Source organism: Tyto alba, unplaced genomic scaffold, assembly GCF_018691265.1.
Source record: "Tyto alba isolate M040663 unplaced genomic scaffold, T.alba_DEE_v4.0 Super-Scaffold_7, whole genome shotgun sequence".
In the NCBI taxonomy this organism is placed as follows: domain Eukaryota; kingdom Metazoa; phylum Chordata; class Aves; order Strigiformes; family Tytonidae; genus Tyto; species Tyto alba.
This window is the reverse complement of record NW_024881328.1, coordinates 25,256,475-25,278,014: the sequence shown is the minus strand read 5'-3', so window position 1 is coordinate 25,278,014 and position 21,540 is coordinate 25,256,475. Positions and strand designations below refer to the sequence as shown.

The following is a 21,540-nucleotide window of genomic DNA, read 5'->3' as shown; positions in this document are numbered from 1 at the left end:
CATTATTCAACTTCTTTGAGTGAATCCACATTAAAGTCAGCAATTTGCTTTATCCTGAATAAAAGTTCAGTTTAGCCTTGGAAGGGATTTTAGAAAATTTTGTAAGTTGTCATGGCTTGTGGTTGGATTTGATGATCTTAAGGGTCTCTTTCCAACCTAAATGATTCTATGATTCTGTATAACTTTGTTGATATACAGCATGACTTCATTTTTTTCTCTTTCCAATCTGTTCTCTAACACATTGAATTTAGAATTGGTGCTGCTTTTTGTCCATGTAAAAGTGGATATTCATACTGTTGTATTTGGTAGATGCATTATAGTTCAGGAGGGACACGCTGTGTAAATTGTGGAGTCTTATTTTCTAAATAACCTGTCCTTGGTATGTGCAGTAATTATTTCAATTTTTAGCTATCAAAAAACCTACTAGCTTATTGCTTTTCACACTAAATACCTGCCCAAACCAAATATTAGTTTCCATTCTGTGCAGTATGTAACTTACTGTAACTAGATGACACCTTAATGTGGTTGTGGTATAATTTGGTATATGCAATATGTGGTAGAATTATAGTGATTTGGAATAAAAAAAAATATCTGTTAACAAGTTAAAGTTTCTTTGTTCTTCTCTTTGCTCAATTTGGACACAAACTAGCCAGGCAGCAGAACTCATTATCTTGAGCTCTGTAATCGAGTCTTTTCAAAAAGAAGATAAATAATGACCAGTGTGTAATCAGATTGGACAATGTTGTTGTGTATGAGGCAGCTGATGAAAGGTTGGTTAGTTGGTATGTTTTTGACTTAACAGTTGAAATAGGAGCTTACATATACTAATTAGTACAAAGACTTAATCACCATTACATAATAGTTGGTTCTCAGAAAAACAACTGGTAGTGCCCCAATTTTCATATGTATTTAGATCTTTTTGCAGCTCTTATGATTTTTGACATGCACTACTTAAATAATTGTAGTTTTAACAAATGATTCAGATGAATCTTGAGTTTGGCATAAGAAAGCACCTGGAAATCCAGAAGGAAAGGAATTTGAAAACTTCAGTGCAATTTTATCTAATCAGAAATGTTTTGAAAGGTAGAGTTAATGAGCATATAAAGTACTTTGGCCATATGAAAAAAAAGGGTAAGTATATATTGGCAGTGGAATAAATATTTATCAACAATATCCTGTTGTCAATACCCGCTCCCTTCATTGTGCTGATACAACTGTTAGCAGGGCTGTATTGTAAATGAGATCACTCCGTGACCTGAATTAAAAATAATGCAATAACAGATGGTTGCAAGCTGTGGGATGGGTACAGGCATGAGGAGGAAGAAAGAAAATTCTTGGTTGGTCTTTGCCATTAAAGCTGGCAAGTTATGTGAACTATATATTGACCTGCATTGTGCTTTAGCTCTTTAAAAATGATGTATTCTTCCCTACAAAAATCAAGGAGTTTCAAAGTGAGGGAGAAATAAAATAGTTATGCTTGTAAACATGAAAGATACAGCTGTCTCACCACTGGCAGTATCTTAATATTCTTTAAGAGATCATACTGAATCATCAGTTGTGAGTAGTAGCCCTGTTAAGTAATGTGTCTGTTTATGTATCAGTATTGTTCAGTGTTGGTAACTGCAGAATTTGACCTCTGGTGTGTTTGAAGAATAAAAAAATCTGGTTTTAAATTCCTTATCGGTCTTCATGCAATTGGTTTGCAGATGCACAAAAATCATTTGGGGAAGAAAAAACTTCAGAAAATTGCAAAACTTCATTAAAAATATACATCAGCAGCTGTATATTGTGTTAGTGTTGAGACTTAACAGACATATTACTCAAGTGACTTGTGGAACTGGAGTTACGGAAATCTGGAAGTTTGCAAGAGGCTCATTGTTAACATGTTGCATCTCAACATAAGGCAATTTGAGAAACATATAGAACATATCCAGTTACTTCAGAGGACTATTTGGGCTGTTATTGCGAAAGCAGTTAGCAGGAATTTAGAGGAGTTAATGGGCAAAAGGGTCCACATGTGATGCTAAAATGATTAGGCAGGGCTGTACCCTCTAATGTCCCTAACAATGCATTATGGATCCTGGGGGTGGTATCAGAGTTGTAGGCAACAGGAATCATTCAGGTTTGTGTGTTGTCATTAAGTAACATCCACAACCACTGTAAGAGATGAAATACTGGGATGGATGGACTATTGGTCTTGCCAAGGAGACCATTTCTCATTTTCTCATAATGTAAGTTCTTGTGGTATCTTCTCTTAGCTGGGGAGCAGTGGAGTGTTGGCAAATTCTCTTAAGATAAAAGTGAAAGCCAAATGAACTTCTAAGTGGGGGAGCAGGAAAGCCTTGTGAATAACCTCATATCGTTTTGTGGAAACTAGCAATGAGTCTTGTATTCTTACCTTTGTAATGATACTAAAACTACTGAAGCACATCTCTCTAATGCTGACAGTTTGGGTTCAACCTCTTTGTAGGAGCAAAAATACAGGGAAGGAGTCATTAAAGTAGCAGTATCTCTTTAAAAATTGAAAGCCTTTTTAAAGGAGGCTTGCCAAAAATGGCCCTTCTGAAAGAACAGGCAAAAGGGGCAAATCACTTGCAGGTGGCATGGAAATGGCTTAGGAATAGTGTATTATATTATGGGCTCAGAATAAATGTGAATATATCTATCACCTATCAAAACACTCAAAGCTGTTAAGCAACCAAAATTGACATGCTTAAACCACATGATACAGGAAGACAGCCTTCAAAATGTGGAAGTAACATCCATGGGTAGCTATAGTCATGATCTCTGACATTTTTATACGTACAACCATAATAAAGCAGGCTTTGTAATGAAAAAGAATGAAGAAAATGTTAGCAGTGGATTAAAGTGTCTTTTTGTAGATACTTAAAATGATCTTGGAACAAGTGGAGTTAGACTTCATATTTATCACTCATTTTTTTTTAAAGATCTGTGAAGCTGAGTAGAGTTGAGAAGTTGCATAACTTCAGCTTGATTTTTTTGAAACTAATACGTAAGTGGAAACTATAACACAAATTTGAACATATAGGTAAATAAATCATGGGGCAGAATCAATATATTGTTTGTAGATGAGTCATGCCTGTTGGTCAGATGTCATAGAGAGGATGATACAATTATTCTAGTGTAGTTAGACTTGAAAGGTCACTAAGGTCTCTCACAAAAAGCTCTCAAGGAAATGTCAATGGTGAGGTTCATAAACGAATTCGTGATTAAAATAAAACTTTCAACACAGGAGAAGTTTTCAAAATAGAAACAAGCCACCAAGGAAAGCTTAATGAAATTTCTGCAACTATCTCGCCAATTTATGCTGGTTTCCAGATTCTGAACAGTTTAAATAGTGAGGGGACAAACTTTACATGCTAAAGCCAAGTTAAAATACGGAATCTTCATACTCATTGGGTGATCTAACTTGGATGATAAAGTTGTGGGAAGTAAGGCAGTGAGGCACCTGAAGGTGTGGCAGGGAAAACGTGTAATTTCTGCTCTGTAGGAAACTGAACTAGATAGATTTTTAGTAAGACGTTGTGCTGTTGTAGTCCTCTAACTGGTGATACCAAAAAGTCTTTTATCCTTTCTTCTGGTGTATACTAATTGTATTTATATGTACAGATAAGTAGGCAAGAATATAGCCTATGTGTTGCAATTTTGTTGCACTGCACATTGGTGATTTTCCAGCAGAAATTTTATGTTTTGCTTAGTACTCCAGTGATAGCAACTCTTCCTTAGCTAGTGTAAGATGATGTCACGCACTGCCTGCCTCCTCCAGCCCATACAGAAGCTTAGTGTGGTAGTATTGTACTTTTGGGGACAGGAATTGTTCCTTCAGACTTCAACACACCCATCTCCCTGTGGCTGGTTACTTGCTAAGGATTTAAATTCTTCTAGCCTGACAAAGTCATCAGATAATCTCTCTAATCTTGAAACTCAGGGAAATGAATTTAAGTCCAACTCAAATGTTAAATTCCATTTATTGTGAAGGAAAACAAGCAAGCTTGTTCAAACTAATGTGGGTGCTAGACGCTAACTCTGTAGGGTACTGTAGCCTTAGGTGCAGGCATTCTTGGGGTGTACCTTTCACAGAGTAAGCTGTCACTTGTTAACAGTGTTAATGCCTGCAGCCCTGAAGTGAGGGTTACATTTCAATTTGATTTGTTGCGGTAGTGTATTTCAAAGGCTCTGTAGAGGTGATTAGGTATAGATGGGATGAGAAATAGATGATAGTGACTGTTATTCATGAGCACTGTTCCTGCCCTGTTTTGGGAAACAAATTTGAGTATAATGGAACTTTTTCCCTGCATCAATAATATAATATCTAGACTTTAATATATTACTGGGGTGATATTGCCATTGGTGTTATTGAGAACTCTGGCTTGAAGTAAGAATAACACAGAAAACCCATTAAGCTTTTCGCAATAGTGATTTAATAGTAACACTGATAGTGGAGTGAGGAGAGGTAAAAGTAAGGACATGTTCAAGCAAAGCTTGTTCTTGCTTTGTGACAATCCAAGCATCTGGATTGTTGGTAGGGCTGCTGAAAAAAGTGAATGAAACTATATGATCCGAGAGAAGCATTTTGTTTTCTTCTGGCTTTAGAATTCGTTCACTTATTCAATATGAAATTTTTTTAGTAACTCTGGGCACTTAGCCTGGGTGTTTTAGACACTGACTGAATAGTTTTTGGTCCCATGGAAAGCTAAATACTTGGAAGCATGTTTAAACCATAGAGTAAAAACAGTGATCAACTCTGTCTGTACATTGTGGTTTGAATCTAGCTGTTAATATCTCTAACATTGTGCTTTAGAGAATAGAATGGTAAGGTAGGTATCTGCTAACTTTATTCTAGAAGAATTTTACCCTAAGTATTTAACAGTTAATGTTTATTGCTATTAAAATATAGTAGTCTGTGTGGGGTTTATGTCTGTGGCATGCTCTTCCAGGCAGCTGGTGATCTTTAGTTACAGACTTCTTTCTGTTTTTTTTTACTCTAATTTGCTGATTGGAATATTGATATTAATGTACTTTTACTAATCTGTTGCTTGTAATGCTAGATGTTAAATTCAGTATGCACATGTTGTTGTCAGAAATTCGTCAGAGGACCACAGCTCAAAGGAATGCTGCTTTGCCCCTACCTACGAGTCCTAAACAAGGCTCTCCAAAATCACAGGTTCCAGCATCTCCTAATCTGCAGAGAGACACACCAGCACTGAGTGGATCTCCAGAAAGAACTGTTGTGCCACCTTTGCAGTCAAATGTACCAAGACGCCTTGGATCCCCTGCTACTTCAGTGCCTGGAATGGGTAAACAGAGCACTTAATGTTATTTACAGTTTATATTGTTTTCTCTGGTTACCAATAAAATAGACCATTTTCAGACAGTATGGAAATGGCATTTCATTTGGAAATAGCAGAGCAGTTATCTGATTAAGCAAGAGTTCCATATTCAATTAGCCATAACTCTTTACAGCTGGCACCTTTTGATGCTGAAACCTATTGCTTGAGCTCATTTAACTGTTATGGCTTCTTTGTTTAAATGGCAATAAAACTTTGCAGTATTCTGTAGTCAACAATATAGCATACCTTTTTATGTTCTTAGTTTAGAAGAGCTCTACACTTATATAAATCAGGTTCAGAGGAGAACACTTTCAGAATACATTCATGTTTCTCACTAAACCCTGCACATATTTTTTTAACATGCATCTTGACGTTTATTTAAATTTTTACTCTAGGAGGTATAGTCATGCAATATATACTCATAGATTAAAGCCAAATATACCAGAAAAGTTGTTTGTGTTATAGCCAAATTCTTCTAAAATCACACTGTTACACAAGAGTAAAAAGTTTAGCAACAGGTTGAAATCTGGTAGAAGTGAGTGCTCCTTAAAATTTTGTTTCATATCCTGAAAATGTTTTTTCCTTGATTTCTGGCTTGGTGTTCAGATGGGATGGACTTTATTAAATAGAACATTGGCTAAAATCCATAGAAGGAATAGCAAAATTTGAGAGGTTTGGGTGGGAGGCATTGTTCTCATCCTCCTCATGGATGGTAAAGCTGTGTATGGGTTAGTGCCAGGCCTTTGCAGGATGTCTGGCGGGTTGGATCACAAGGCGGGAGAGGAGATGAAATGCTGCCTTGAAAATAGAAGGGTTGCAACTTGCCAAGAATCTTCTGAACACCACTGTAATGTGGAGTTGTTCTCTGCTCTTTATACAGTGATCAGGCATATTTTTCTCTGCCCTGTGTTCCTGATTTTTAACTTGTAAGTTACTGAAGTCTTATAAACTGTATACCCTTGCTTACTGACTTCCATGATACAGTCTAAAAGTAGGACTATACATAATATATTGACACCTGATCTCGTAATGGAAGATCTTGGGCAGCTGAATGTCAAAATGCCTGTTTGTATTGTTCAGTGTACTGGAATAAACTTGTCACGAAAAATTGTGATCTCTCACTTCTCTTCAGAGTCCATTAAGCCTTATTTTTTGTTAGTAATTGTTTACCTGTATTATGGAACTGCTAAATTTGTTTTTATCCCTGAAGTGAACTGTAAAGGCAAGTTATTAGTAAGTCTTGATTATCCTGAAGTATCAGAAATCAGCTCCCTGTGCCAGGAAATTTGTCATTTGGTTACAAAGCACGTTTACTGAAACCTGCTTACTGAGAATTCCTTAATGAGTTTAAAAACACATGCTCCTTCTTGTTTAAGAAGCTGGCTATATAATAAAATAATATCAGCTATGTAATAGTTTTATTCTTAGGGGAAGATTCAGGCGCATTGAATAAGCTGGATGAAATTTAGCCTTTACTGCAGAAATGGCTTAGAGGAAGATGGAAAAAAAATTAATGGACTTGTTTGAAAGGACAGTTGCCAAGCATGTTAATTAAAATATTTAATGTAGTTTTTGTGATAATGCTTTATAGGCACTTTTTTTCACTAATAACTGGTATTTTGACCAAATGTGTTATTTTGTCGTGGATATCAATGGAAACCACTGCAATTGTCACTTAATATGGAAGCCCTGTTTTCTCTTGTATTTCCTGAAACCTCCCAGGCATATAAAATCAGTTATGTAGCTGTAGTGAAAAGTATGTAAATTTAGTATCTATAAGAGTAATATCATTGCATCTAAGTTCATGCATGGCTTACAACATATATGAATAGCCTTAATTATCTCTACTTTAGAGAAGATTAATAATTCATTTTCATTATACTATATTTTGTAGAGGAGAATCAATTTAACGTGTATTACCACAGAGCTCCCATATGTTTGAAAATTAATAACCAGCAGGTAGTTGAGAGTTTGCCAAGCTTTGCAGAAATGACCAGTCTTTCTACAATGATTGCTTTTGATGTTTATATTAATTACTGGTGTCCATAACAGCATGAGAACTAAGATGGTTGGTTTGAGTTATTAGTAGGCAGGTGATTGAAGTTGTTCTTGGAGCATGTTGTGATGTTTCATTCTAGGTAACTTCAATTTTTACCTTTTTGTTAACTTCTAGGAACTTTTCATATATTGGTGATATACAGGTCATATGAAAATTTGGTCTTTTGAATATAGAGCTAAATACATGCGTGAGTGTTAACCAGGTAGCTAGATCTTTACTTCACACCTATGTTGGACGTTGTCTTTTTTTTTTTTTTTTAATGGATGTATTGGCTCTCAGGTTTTTGTGAAGTTTTAGGAAATATATTTTGCCTGAACTCTTCTCTGGACAACTTTTTTTCAGAATCTGTGAAATGAAGCATTAGGTCCAGTTTATGTTGCACTGAATTTGTTCTACCTTGCTGTGAGGGTTTCCTTAGTCTGGGTTTGTACTTGTTGACAGGATATGGGAATAATTTGGGAATGCGTTCACTGATTGAGATCTCCTGAATTAATTTCTCTTGCTTGTGTAAACGAAGGTTATTTTAAAAACATCTGTGTTGATCATGAAACTTTTTTGTGCTTATTGTAGGATTGTAAATTGCGGTATTTTCTGATAAAACTTCATTGTTCTTCTAAAGATTAGAACAGTCTATTTAGGTCAATTATCCAGTATTGATGAGATGTGTTTCAAAAGGCTGTGCTGTTAGAAATACTGCAACCTTAATGGCAAGATAAGTCTCATTCTATGTGTAGCACTTTGAGGTCACTGCTGAAGATGTTTGATTCCTACAATGTTTCTGATCCTTCCCATAAAGAAAGGAGGTTAGCAGCACATGGCATTCAGTTTGAAGTTTACCACAGTGTAGCACATTCTGCTGTAGGTTACTCTTTTTCCTTTGTTGCTCTAATCTGTGAAGGTTAAAAGGTAGAAGGCTTGAGATAATAATTGCTGACAGTTACATTTGTTGCTGGATTTAAACTTAAAGCCCATCTTGGATCAGCTTATCAAATAGTAAGACTTGCTCTGTTGTCTTTGCCTGTGTATACTCTACTGAAGAGGTACATATCATTTCTGTGTGTATGAAAGTCTTAGTTGTTCTGGAAGGACTCTCTATGTTGTACCCAGCTGAGGTGCTACAAGAAAGCTAAATCTGTCTTCTGAGAAGCTTGTAGTCTGCTGTTTTTTCCAGGGTATCTTTCAATTAAATGTCCTGAATTTAGTTCAACTTGCTAACAAACTCTACTATCTTTCTGTTTTTTTTTTTTTTTTTTTTAAATCCTTTTTTCATCTTCAGACAATGGGTTTAGTTTGTTTTACCCTTTAGCTTCCTCTTTGTTTATTGGGCATTATGGGGGATTCTGTGAAATATATCTTCTCAAGAAAAATACTGGAAGCATACAGCTAATCTAAGAGAGAACTGAAGGCTGAATCGGTGGTCACTAAAAGCCTTTTTTTTTTTTTTTTTTTAAGCCATGCCTTTTATCTGGTTTTATTTGGTACAGTGAGAATAGCTACAGGCCAGAACTCTTCCCTGAGAAAACACTGGTTACTTTTTGCGCCTTGAGAACTTTGCTTCTATGAATTATATATACTTCTTGCATGGCTCCAGATTACCATATGCTCACTTCAGTATGAAACCTGCTAGTATTAGTTGATTTTTTTCTGTCTAACCACCTTAACTATCTTGAGCTTGAATAGGGCTTTTACATTATTACAAGTAATTTTGTTGTTGGGTTAAACGGAGTCCGATCTGTCAGGTTTCCTAATTTTGTCTTTAGGTGGCTTGAAGCTGACCATTTTGCTCCAGTTTCAGAGTTCTGAAAGGGCTGGTTTGTTGTCATACTTGAACACTGTTTTTTGTGGCCTTTGAATGTAATTCATAAAGGTCTTCTGGAAATAGGTTTTAAGTTTACCCCCCAGGTGCTCACTTAATTATGTTACATTCAAGACTATCTGTCTAGTATCTGTTGCAAGTACTGTAACTTAATACTTCCTGTGCTTGTGTAAAATGTGTCTTGGCCAGGAGGATGGCTTTGGGAAGAAGTTTCAGATACTTAGTTATTTGAATGGTCACATCTGAGTTGATTCAGACTTAGTACCTTACCAAACCATGTTTTGCTCATTATGGAAGGTAGACATGAGAACTCAGAGCTACATAAATGGAAGTTGGCAGGGTGCATTGGTCTTGTATAATAGACCAGATGCTTTCAAACTTTGTGGAAAGACAAGTTTGTACCACTGGCCTACTTTAACTGCCATTGTAAACAGAGGTGGCAAAGGTAATACCAACTGTTGCTGTTACCTGTTCTTAATGGAGTTTTGTTTTGATAGTAGTTTGTTAAACACATAGGATATGAAAAATGATACTTTAATAGTGGCCTTCTGGCTTCTTTGACTAAGCATAAATCTGAAAGTATCCAACTTTCCATTAAACATGGGATTACCAAAATGCCAAATGGCTGGACAGGTTTAATGTGTATATTGAATGCACACAGAGGGCATGCTCAAGCAGTGTAGTAATTACACAGAAACCAGTGGGTGCTTCTTTGATAACATAAATTGTTCTTCTACTGTTGCAATTGACTTTACCAGATATATTGGTGTAAACTTGAAGTGTTGAATATGTGGAGTTGAGTATATGAAGAAAACTCAAGGATTTTTTCTTTGCTTAAAAAGCCTCTATCTGTGAGCAATCATTAAATACTACGGATGCCTTAAGTCCTTTAGAAATTATAAATTTAATTACATATCCAAGGGATAAAATTAGAGTGATTTTAATATGATGATAAACTAAAGGAGTGGAATAGGAACTCTAGCTATGGTGGATTTAAAAATATTACAGCTTTCCTAGTAGACTAAGAAATATGGCCATGTATAATAAGTAGGTTCAATTATTTTATGACACTAGTACACACAGTGAAATATTATATATAATAACATAGTTGAAAATAATTTTGACATAGTTTGTGTCTTCCTAGGTCTTCATCCTCCAGGTCCTCCTTTAGCAAGACCTATTCTTCCTCGAGAAAGGGGAGTTGTGGATAGAGTTATTGAATATTTAGTTGGCGATGGTCCTCAGAACAGGTAAAACGTTGCTAAAGGAAACACCTAAACACTTAGGAGATAGGAAGTTTCTTAACTTTTTGTTTTCCAAGACAGAAGTGTCAAGGTTAAAGGAATTATAAATTAATTTGCCTGAAATTTTCATAGTGAAATGGCCCTTTTTCAGTGTTTCACCAGAAATCTCTTTCTATGAAAAATGGTAACATTTTGATAAAATTAACCTCCACTTGGGTGGTGTTAGCCATGTGATACAAAGAGAAAAATCTATGCTCAAGTGGGTAAATGAATCCTTTTGAACTGAAAAAAAAACAAAAAAACAAAAAACCAAAAACTTAGCATTTCAGCTTTATTGCCATCATAAATGCTTTCATACTGCCTTCAGAACTGTCGAAACATATCAGAACATCCATGTTAATCATGGTCACTTTTCATATTGACTGTATTCTATTGAAATATAAACTTACTGTGGATGTTATTTTCTGACAGTTATGATACTAAAAATATGTGGAATCATGAGGTTTAAATTGTAGATAAGAATAATTCACTGTTTATATACCAACCTAAGCTATTATTTAATATACAGATTTATTTTGTGTTAAAGGATAATAATTTTGCTGTGGAAATTAACTTTTAAGAGTAAATATCTAAGCTATTACTCAATATTTAAAGTAAAATGAATCTAGTGTCAGTGTGTTACTACTTAAATGTATGTAATTATATTCATGTTTTCTAGGTACGCCCTTATATGTCAGCAATGTTTTTCTCACAATGGTATGGCTTTGAAGGAGGAGTTTGAATATACAGGTAAGAGCTGATCTGTGATAGACTCTATTAGTTGGCTTATGTTTCATAACTCACATGCATCATACTTCATTCTGGTTGTAGTTAAGTACTTAACTGACACTGTGAAATGCCATTTCTTATGGGAACAGTTTTATGGTAACTTATTACTTTGTATCTTAAGATTCACTTTAAGACTTAGAGAAGTGCTTTATTGCAACCTTCAGGCCAAAGATTTTATGTGTAGAAAACTATTCAGTAGAAATAAGCCTCTTCCAATACATCCCTGAGAAATGCTATTGGCTATGAATGGTTCTCAGAAGGGTTTTATATTGAGAAACTATCTGACATTAAAGTGTGCCTCTTTTACCAGAACTTAAACAAAATTTTGCTTTGGCAAGAAGATCTTGGGGAGGTATCGGAAAAGGAGTGGAAACAAGCCCTAGGGGGCTATATGTGAATTTATGGCTGACAGTAACTTAACAGACACAGCTCTTTATTGAACACAGATGTTTTATTTTGCTTCCTTTCTACCACAAGTGTAAGTCTGGTGCTTAAGAAATGAGGGAATCTTAGATAAATCTTCTATTTCATTTTGTTTTGCTTAATTTTATGAGTGAATAGACAGCATTGTAAGAATAAGCTGAATGTTTTCTATGGAACCTAAGATACATAGTCTATATGTCATCTTAGCTCGAGTGCAATCACAATTCAACTGTGTGAAAAATTAACACTTCCCTGCCTTGTCTTGGTGTGTGTGTGTGTATAAATATACATTGAACTGCGAAGTGGTATCCAGTACTTCTCCAGAATAAAACTGCCTTTTTTTAATTAAGCAACACTGGAGCAGAATGTTCCTCAAAAAGCAGAATGAGACATACCTTGCAGAATCCATAGCATCTCCTTACTCAGGATGAGGAAAGTGGCATCTTAAGGGGGGGGGTATGTGTGTGGAAATCATCTGCCAACTTAATTCTTTTGTTGGAAGGAATAGAAGAACACCATGTGGCTACATCTGGTCATACTGAATTGCATTATTTTGTTCATTGTGGTCAGATCTTTCACAGTGGTGGGCAGTACTCACAAGTGCAGCAGAGCTGAAATCAAACAGGCTTTTAAGCAGCAAATGGTGCTGAAGTTAAAAATGAAGCTAAATGGAACAGCTTGGGTAAATCTGATGGAGGTACTCTTATGTAGTGATAGTCACTTACTTAATTCTCTGCTTTTAGTCTTTTGGACAGTCAGACTGTAGCGTAGGAATAAAGGTGAAATGTGAAATTATTTAGTTGAGGTTATTTATTGGGTGTGCTTTTGTCTAGCATTTAGGTGTGCCTACTGCTTTTTCCTGAATCCTGCAAGAAAAACTAGACCTCAGGCTCCACGACTTCCAGACTTCAGTTTTGAAAAAAAGCAATCTACAGAATTGCAATCTGAAACCGAGCTTCTAGAACCTAGAGAGAGAAAGCCCCAGGAGACTCAGCAGACAGAAGGTATGTGCTAATCTCATGAAGTCTGCTCTTTTTTTTAACGCCCAATGAAATTCTTCCCAGTCATCTAGCTCTCTGTTTAGATGAGTTTTTAAATTAGAGTAAGAACAACTGAAGAACTCAGATCACTGGAACAGGCTTCATAGCAAGGTGATTGATGCCCCAAGCCTGTCGGTGTTTGAGGCATTTGGATAGTGTCCTTAACAACATGCTTTAACTTTTGGTCAGCCCTGAATTGGTTGGACAGTTGGACTAGATGATTGTTGTTGGTCACTTCCAACTGAAATAGTCTAGTCTATTCTGACTTCATAGTGGGTGCAGTTTATAATTTTTTTTAATTCTTCTTGTCCTTGCTTCTAGCTTCTTAGCTTGTTGATACCATTGTCTTCTGTCCTGTATCCTAAAATTTCTTCATATTAGGCAGTATGTCTCTTGCAAATGATGGCATAACAAAATTTTTCACTGATAGATAGAAAATAGCATGGTAAATTACAGAAAAAGTTAAGAAGGGAGTATGTCCTGAAGTGGTTAACTTTCACTGTGTTCAGCAGGTCATTTGGTTGAGGTGTGTTGGAATTCCTGCCTTTGTTCCTTTTGCTGTTTTCCTCAGGGCAGGAAAGTCTAGTAAAACTACCTTGTTTAATTTCAGGGAGTTCAAAGACAAATTGTCAATTTTAATTTAACATAGTTCCTTTTGAGACATTTTATAGTCTGCAGATACAGTAAGCATCTGGTGTACAGCCAACAGGAAGATTCAGTGTTTTAAAAGACTCCAGAAATTATAATTTCAAACCAGAGATTCTTCAGTTAGATGTGCCATTGAGTACTCGATGGGATTTTACATTAGTTTAAACAGTGATCATGGGGAGGAAGATATTGAATAGTGTAGAATAGTGTACAGCTCTGTTTCAGGCTAGAATTGCACCAACTGTGGGAAACTGTCAGAGTGTAGCAGAAAGAATGTTTCTTCTTGATTATCTTTAACAGGGAGAACAAAATGACATTGGCCTTTACTTTCTGGCATGAGAAGGCTGCATGAGGCTGGTAGAGAAGTCATACCAAACTGTAGCCATCTCTGGGTGTGGTCTGATGTTGGTGCATTATCTGGAGAACTTGGTTGGTTTCTTTTCCTGTGCCACAGTGTGCTTTTACTTCATTAAAAGTACTGTTACTAGCAGGAAAATAAGACTGAAATCAGATGCATTAAGCTAAGATGGTGCAAATGTCATCTTTGCCCTCAAATAATCTATTCATCTTTTCAGTGAGTGAAGGGTAGCTCCTTTTAAATTTAGAAGATTCTTACAGAAAAGACATAATTTGTTACTGGGGCCTTCAAAACTCTGCTTATTTTCCTCTGTGTAAGTGAAGTGGGGAAGCCCTTAAAGATGGATATTCAGCTCTTGGAGGTGTGTGCCTGGAGGGCTTCTGAGTATTATCCATAACTGCAGGTTCTTAGAGGCTTTGGGAGAGGGGAGTGCTAATTAGGCTGGTATTATCATTGAAGGAAATGTTTATCAAACTATGCTTTTAATGAGTCTGAGCTGCTGAGTCAGTTTATAGATGTTGTAAAAAATATAAAACCTTAAGAATTAGAGTGAGATTTTTCGTTATGCACTTGAGATGTGGGAGTGAAAATTCTTCAAACTGACTTTGGCTTTTTTGAAAGCAGAATTTTATCAAGTATTTCAGGACAAAAATGGGATGGTTTTATTGCAGTAAATGTGATTTTACAAATTTAACTTTAACACTGAAAATTGCTTGGGTTTTGTTGGTGTGGTCTTGTATTAATGTGCTGCTGTCTTTAAAAACAACAGTAGAAAAAAACCCTACTGTGGGATTTCTTCCCCAGTTCTTATTTCCTGCTAGGAAGTATATGGTGACATTTTTCAGAAGAGGCAATAAGTAACTGGTATATTGACACTTGGTTTTATCCAGCTTAAAAATCTGATCTTTTCTGAATATTTAGTCTCCAAGGTGATAGAAACCTTTTTGCTTTGATAATTACTAAGCAGCCAGAAATAGTATGTGTTAATATTTTACATAACTAATATCTGAGAAATGTCTTTTTGATGTAGAAGAGGTCAGTGCTACCCTCTGTTTGTCACTGTGCATTAACTGCCTGTGACTCACCACAAAGTAATCTCTTATGAGAAAATAAAATTTTCAGTAAATCACTTTTCCATAAGAACCCTAATTTGAAACCTAACTGCTTACAGGCAGTTGTGCTCTATTAATAAATGAACATATCCCTTGGTTGTAAGTTTAAGGTATGAAGCTATCATGGAGGTATAGCTCTGGGGAAGGCTTTTGTTCACTACAGTAATATAGCTGCTGTCATAGCAAGGATAGAGAATATCTTCACTTACAGATGTAGACAAACATTAATGTCAGGCAACCAACTTCACCACAGTGTTGACAACACAGGGAGATCCAACTCTTATCTGTAACTCATTTAAACCATATCTGTATAGCTTGAAGAAACTGCAAGCTAATGTGATACAGAAGTGCTATAAACTTTTTTTTTTGTTTACCAGTCAGCTCCTTTTTACTAATGAGTAGAATATGGAGCTGAATCTTTTCAGTTGTGTGCCCATGCAGTGACTAGCATGTTACATGCAACTCCTGTGGATAAGAGATCTGAAGAATGGTTATGGGGACTGCTGTTGGCACTGAACCCTGGATTTTTTTAATCCTCTGGAGGTATGGAGTCATCAGCTGTCAATCTGATGAAGATTACTGGCACAAATGTCATGCTTCCCTGTTCTGCAGAGTAACTTGGGAAATTTTAGTACCAAAATGAAGCAATTTACTTCAGTTCTCTTCTTACCTTTCTCTTAAATGTCTTGGTCTTGAATTTTTTTCATCAAAGGCTAGTTGGTTCTCTTATGTAGTTCTCTTGAAAGTACTAATGTTTGTATCACATTGAAAAAAGGCAACAGGAACCACTGATCTTGATTAATTTTGTCTTGCCTGTATTTGGTACTGTTATGCAGTGTGTTTGATTCAGGTTTAGCATTTAGCAATGTTTTGAAGGTTAAAACAAAATTTGACTGCTTCAGTTTTATGGTGAATATCTGGTGCTGGTGGTCAGAGGTGGTCTTCGTTAGATGCCTTTGAACTTCAGATTTCACCATGGTGGTCAGCACTTTATGGTGACAGCTTCCTGTGTCTCCAAATTTTTATGGAATTCCTTGACCATCTTGATGAAATTTTGATGATTTAATGCTCTGTCACTTTTAAGGATTCTTGGAATACAGCAACTGCTACTATGTTTTGAAAGGACGTCCATTTAAAGGGCAGATGCAGAAACAAAACGGTTCACAATAATGCTGTCCTCCAGAAATAATGCAGCTTCAAGTGCGTGCTTATGAGTTCTACCAAAAGTAGAGCTTGGCTTTGGGCAAGTGTTATAGATGGAGCAGAAACTTGTCTAGGAACAAAACTGGTTGAGGACAAAGGACTAAAATAAGCTTGAGTATTTGTTCTAGTCAGAATGGTCTGAGTTTAGTGTTGTTGGTGTGGTGTTGTTTTTTTTAAACTGGACCAGAAGCATTTTCTGTTTCCGAGATTTGGCTTGCCTTTTTACCAAGTATGCTTTACTTTCATAGGACAGCATTAGCCCGCTGCATTTTTTCTGTAAGCCATTGTTTCTTTACAAAGATGTGTTTCAGCCTCCTGTGATCTTTCCTTAGTTCAGCTAATATGGCTAGAATTCAGTGATTGCTCAAGCAGATGTGAGTCAACTCACCTTGAGTTTAATGACTTGTAAACAAGTTGTTTTGGTTTAAAAATGTATGATGTTTCCAGTCTACCGTAGTTCAATTTGCTGAACAGCATAGTTTGCCTTTTTGGTGGGACATAAAGGGAACAGGGAATAAAATGCTGTGCTGTTATTTGGCTTCTTTTTCAAAGGTTTCACAATAACTTTCTGTGGTATCAAAGCCATGAACTCAGACTGCTGTGAAGCACATGCTCCTTGAAGATGTTTCAGACACATGGCACTGTGTGAAAGTCTGTCTTAACGGAGAGCTATAGTAGTGAAGAAAACTTGCCCCAAAGGTCTTGAATGTACAAGTAAAGTAGCTGTATTTTAGTGCAATTATTTTATACTGTTTTTTGTGAATTCCTGCATAACAGACATACATCTACTTAATTTAATAGTGATGCAGTATTGTGATTTCACTGCTTATTTAGTGAAATATTCTCTGCCACAATAAGGGTAGCTGACTAATTTAGAATGTGAAGTACATATGCCTTCTAAGTACTAACCATTAAGCAGCAGTGTTGGGGCAGAAGGAGGTGGGGAAGAGAAGATTGGAACTTCTATAGCCAGGAGCAGGTTTTTTAAAATTGCATTGATACAGCTCTTAAATTTGCCTTGGGCCAGCATAGGGCTGTGCTGTTGAAATCATAGATGTGTAGCTACATTCTTCAGTTAAATTGTGGATTAAGCATTAATCATCAAGGACACTAATTTTTTTTTATCATCTTTTTAAGTTTATGGGCAGAGTTTTCTCCTGTTAGCTACTGCTCTTACAGCAACTTAAATCATGCAATATTGAGATCAAGTTGACTTTAGGCAAGCTTTCCCTTAATTGGTGTATTTAAAATGGAATCACTGTATATGCTTAATGATGTTTAATGTGTATGTTTAATGTTGTTCATGGTTATAGTTGGAGTTAGTAGCACCACTTACTGTGATTGCCATGACTAATTCTTTAAAGGACCTACTCTTTAGTTCCTTATAGCTTTGTCAGGCTTAATTATTAGACTAAATTTTTACATGTAAGTTTGTTTTAACTATGTTTTGGAAAGTTTAAAGAGTTTCACTAAGTTTAATCAAAAGCAAGATGAAGGCAAAAGTCATATAATACCTGACAATTTTTTCTTAGAGAAGCAGTGTCTCCATACCTTTTAGTAGAATATAAAAATGAAAGCAGCATCCTTTTCCTATTCCTTTGAATATAGAACCTGCACTTGATCAGATTTTTTCCTTTTCATTAGAAGCTTCTGCTTTCTTCTACTAGTGGCTGATTGTCCTTGGGACTGTCTGCAAACACATTGATGCTTGGCATCCTCCTGATCAGACTGAATGAATAGTCTCTTCACCTTGATCAGACTAAGAACGAGTCACTTCTGTGGAGTGCTAAGCATCATTCAGTTGAGGACTGCAGGACAAGCTCTGTACATAAGTAATGGTTGGGCTATGCTACAAATGAGTTGAGAGCATGGAGTTGTTTCTTCTGCACATCCTGTACTTTGACTTGTGCCTGAACAGCAGCAATAAAGGAGGAATGTAACTCAAGTGTGCAGGGATTGTAGCAGGAAAAAGCACAAACTTATTCATAGGATTTGAGGCTGAAGAAAAAATGCAGAGATAAGACAGAAAGAAAACTGACAGTTGGGAGATAAAGATTGAACACAGGCTGGGATGGGATCAAGATGGAAATTGAAGAGCAGGAAGGGAGGGTGGGGTAGTCTGGAAAGAAACTGGGGACACTAATTTTCCTGGGCAGAAATAGGAGGATTGACTATCTGACAGATGGCTTCAGAGAAATTTTGGAACAAGAAGCCAGGGCAGGTGCTGAGCAGCCTGTGATAGAGAAAGCAGGGAAGGAAGCTGTATGAGGAGTCAGCTGCAAACTTGCTAAGATGGAAGATCGAGTCGGGAAGAAATGGAGAGGCTGGGCTGCCCTGAGCAGTCTGAATGGAGCCTGGAACTATCTAGGTGGAGCTTTTTGTGGGAAGAGGGTTCTCTATTTCTTGGTGACGGATGGCAGTTGTACCAGGTCTGCTGGACAAGGGTGTGCAGCAGCTACTCTTGTCAGTTGTGACCTGAGAAGCCAGAGCAATGGTTCTGAAACTTTCAGCCCTGCTTGAATTCTGTGAATATAAGCTTGAAGCAGTCTTATTACTTTTAGACACCCAACATGTTTTGATAAATATGAAATTACAAGGATTTGACAACAAACATTTTTGACCTATAACTTTGCATCAGTTTTGCAAACTACCTTCACAATATGCATTAATGCTGTATAGTATTGATTAATACTAGTCAATAAATAAGCCACTATCAACAGTATAATTCTACAGTACTTTTGTGTCATTTAGTGTAACAGTGTTCAGTTTGTTGGTGCTTATGCTTACTTCAGAATGTGACTCTTTCATTTCTTATATGCTACTGAAATCGTGTTGTGAACCTAGAGTTTATTTCTTTAGAGGTAGTAATGATGACAAGTACTTTTGACTGATCTTCAAAATATGCCTGTTGTGAAAGAAACTCCCATCCCAGATTGAGAGTAAAGATACCCTTGTGTATCCTTCCTACGCTTCCTGTGGGAAGGTTGAGAATATGCAGTAATATTCATTGCCTGGTTTTGGGATGTAAGAACTAGGTTATTCCAATTTTTTTTTTTGGTTGTCTGGCTCCTTATGTTTAAAGTAGTATCCACCAGATAGAATGTTTATATTCTGTGTACAGATTGAACTAATTTAGAGTAAGTTATATAGTTGGTAAAACTTCCATTATTGAGTACAATGAATTACCATTATGTCTTATTTTTGACACTGCCTCATATTAATGAACAAGCTTAGAAATATTCTGTTGAGGATGTACACATACAAATAATACATACTACTTTTATAGTGGGATATGAGCTCTTTTCCATAGTACTTTTTCTTAAATGTTACAGGTTTACCTGTGACTTGTTAGAAAAAGAAAATGGTTTTTAGCAGTTGAGAACTTCATGTAGTGACTAGTCAAAACCTGGGTGATTGCAAAATGTTGTTTGCTTTTTAAGAATATTAGCGACCTCTTCTTTTCTGGAAATGGTTATTTCACCATTTTTCATTTCACAGTATCTGAAGAAGACACGGCGCAGATCATTGAGACAAATGAGACAGATGTTAAAGCACCAAGTCCTGAGCAGCTAAATGATAAGTTAGCTGAAGAAGTTGAAAAAGAAGAAACAGAAAACATTTCAACAACTGAAGACTCTATCTCAGAGTCTATTTCAGCTGAACAAAGTGAAGAATCTTTAATGAAAGCAGAATAAAGTACTTCAAGTGCCTTCTGTAGCTAGTTTTTAGCTTTGTTCATGCCTGTTGTTACTATTCAGGTGAGCTTTTTTTAATGGTACGACTTAAAAATCTCGCTTGAGCTTAAACTGCCTCAACTGCCACAGTATGTCAAAACTATATGTAAAAGTGGGTATTGTAAATTAAGCATGTGTCTTCAAATAAGTTAACACACAGAATGTATAGTTAGTTGAAGTCTAACAGTTGTAGCCATTGTTCAGTTTGCATATTTAAAAACTTAGATGTATAAGTTTTGCTAAGGGTGACCTGTGATGACATCTCTTTAGCTGTCACACAGAAAGAGCAATTACTGGCAGCAGCTGACCTAGTAAGTTTGATCTAGTGAACTTAAGATACTTTTCAATGCTTCCCTGTTGAAATGAATTGAGTACACTTTAAATACACAGATGTTTACAAGCTAAAGTGTCATCTGACATTTGACTTAAGCATATGGAAGTGTCATTACAGTGGTGTTAATGTTATTCATTGTCTAACTTTTGACAGAATTCAGTTAAATGGCACTCAGATAAATGGTATCTGCTTTGGTTATTTGCATTGCAGATGAACCAGAGACACCTACATACAAAACTGTTTTGTGTTTACATAAAATATAGAAAGTCTCTGCACTTGATTGTACTTGAATACAAAGCACTATTTATACCTGTACAATAATGACAAGATATAAGTGAATTTTGTGCCTTTGTGTATTTTGTTAAAGGAAAATAAAGACATCTAGCAGCAGTGCTTGCTTTGTGATTCCTAAAACAGATGAGAATTTCTGTTCTACTGTATGCGGCTATTCTACAGTTGCTTTGTGGAAGTTCAGAAGGAATACGATACCTTAAAAGGAGCTTGTCTATGTGTAGTTAAGGTAGCTTTGCTAGAATAGAAATAGATAGTTGATCAATAGGGGAAGCACATGTACGTTTGCCAAAAGACTTACCTAAGTCCCCCTAAAGGCTGTTGATACTATTTATTGTTAAAAATTACAATGAATATTTGCTGTTAGATTACCAAAACTGTACTTTTTTTTTTATTGTATAGGTTTTCCAGCTAAGAACACTTGTTATATGTTTACTGTTAAATATAACAGTTGGGAACCTGGGCCAGAATTTTTCTGGTGCCTTGGAAGTAAGGTACCTAAATCAATTAGATTTTTTTTTTTTAAATAAATGCTGACCATGTGTAACTTGGTTGATTTAGTAATAGTTCTGATAAAAGTTTTATCATGTGTAATGTTCTCTGTGTACCTCACTATACGGAGGGAAGGAGAAACTTGTCGTCTTAGTCCCAAAGTGAACTGCTTTTATAGTGTAAAGGCAGTAAAAAGCTAAATCTTAGCTCAAAAGCCCTCTGCAAGAAAAACAGGTTTGTAAACATGACCTTAGTATCCATGTCTTTGAGACATAATTATTATGTAAACAGTAATGATTGATTTTTCTTTTCCAAATATATCCTTTATTTGCTAATTCTTTGGGGTTAGTTTAGAAGCTCAACCCATGCATCAGTCAGAATCAAGTTTGGTCTGTATTTAGATAAATGAGGACGTGGGTTTTTTTTGTTTACAATCTAAATTGCAATTCATATTTTAATTAGTAGTCTTAATAAACAGAATGTTGGCATGTAATTAAAGGAGTGCTTGTAGGTATTTGGCTATATTTGTATAAACAACTAGTAAAAATATCTTGTGCGTGACTCCCTTAAGTTGGGAATACAAAGAAAACAGTCCCTTTTCCAAACA

General features: G+C 36.0%; 1 protein-coding gene across 8 annotated transcripts in view; it reads left to right on the top strand.

Annotated features, from left to right (window-relative positions):
• The window catches only part of LNPK (lunapark, ER junction formation factor), a 43,504-nt gene extending 22,964 nt beyond the window's left edge, over positions 1–20,540 (top strand). For all 8 annotated transcript variants that reach the window (XM_032989727.2, XM_032989723.2, XM_042784080.1 and 5 more), the window contains exons 9-13: positions 5,103–5,318; positions 10,371–10,476; positions 11,189–11,259; positions 12,555–12,725; positions 19,581–20,540. In XM_032989727.2, coding sequence (XP_032845618.2) covers positions 5,103–5,318; positions 10,371–10,476; positions 11,189–11,259; positions 12,555–12,725; positions 19,581–19,777 — 761 coding nt within the window. In that variant the 3' untranslated portion in view covers positions 19,778–20,540. The remainder of the gene's footprint in view (positions 1–5,102; positions 5,319–10,370; positions 10,477–11,188; positions 11,260–12,554; positions 12,726–19,580) is intronic.
• The last annotated feature ends 1,000 nt before the right edge of the window (positions 20,541–21,540 follow it).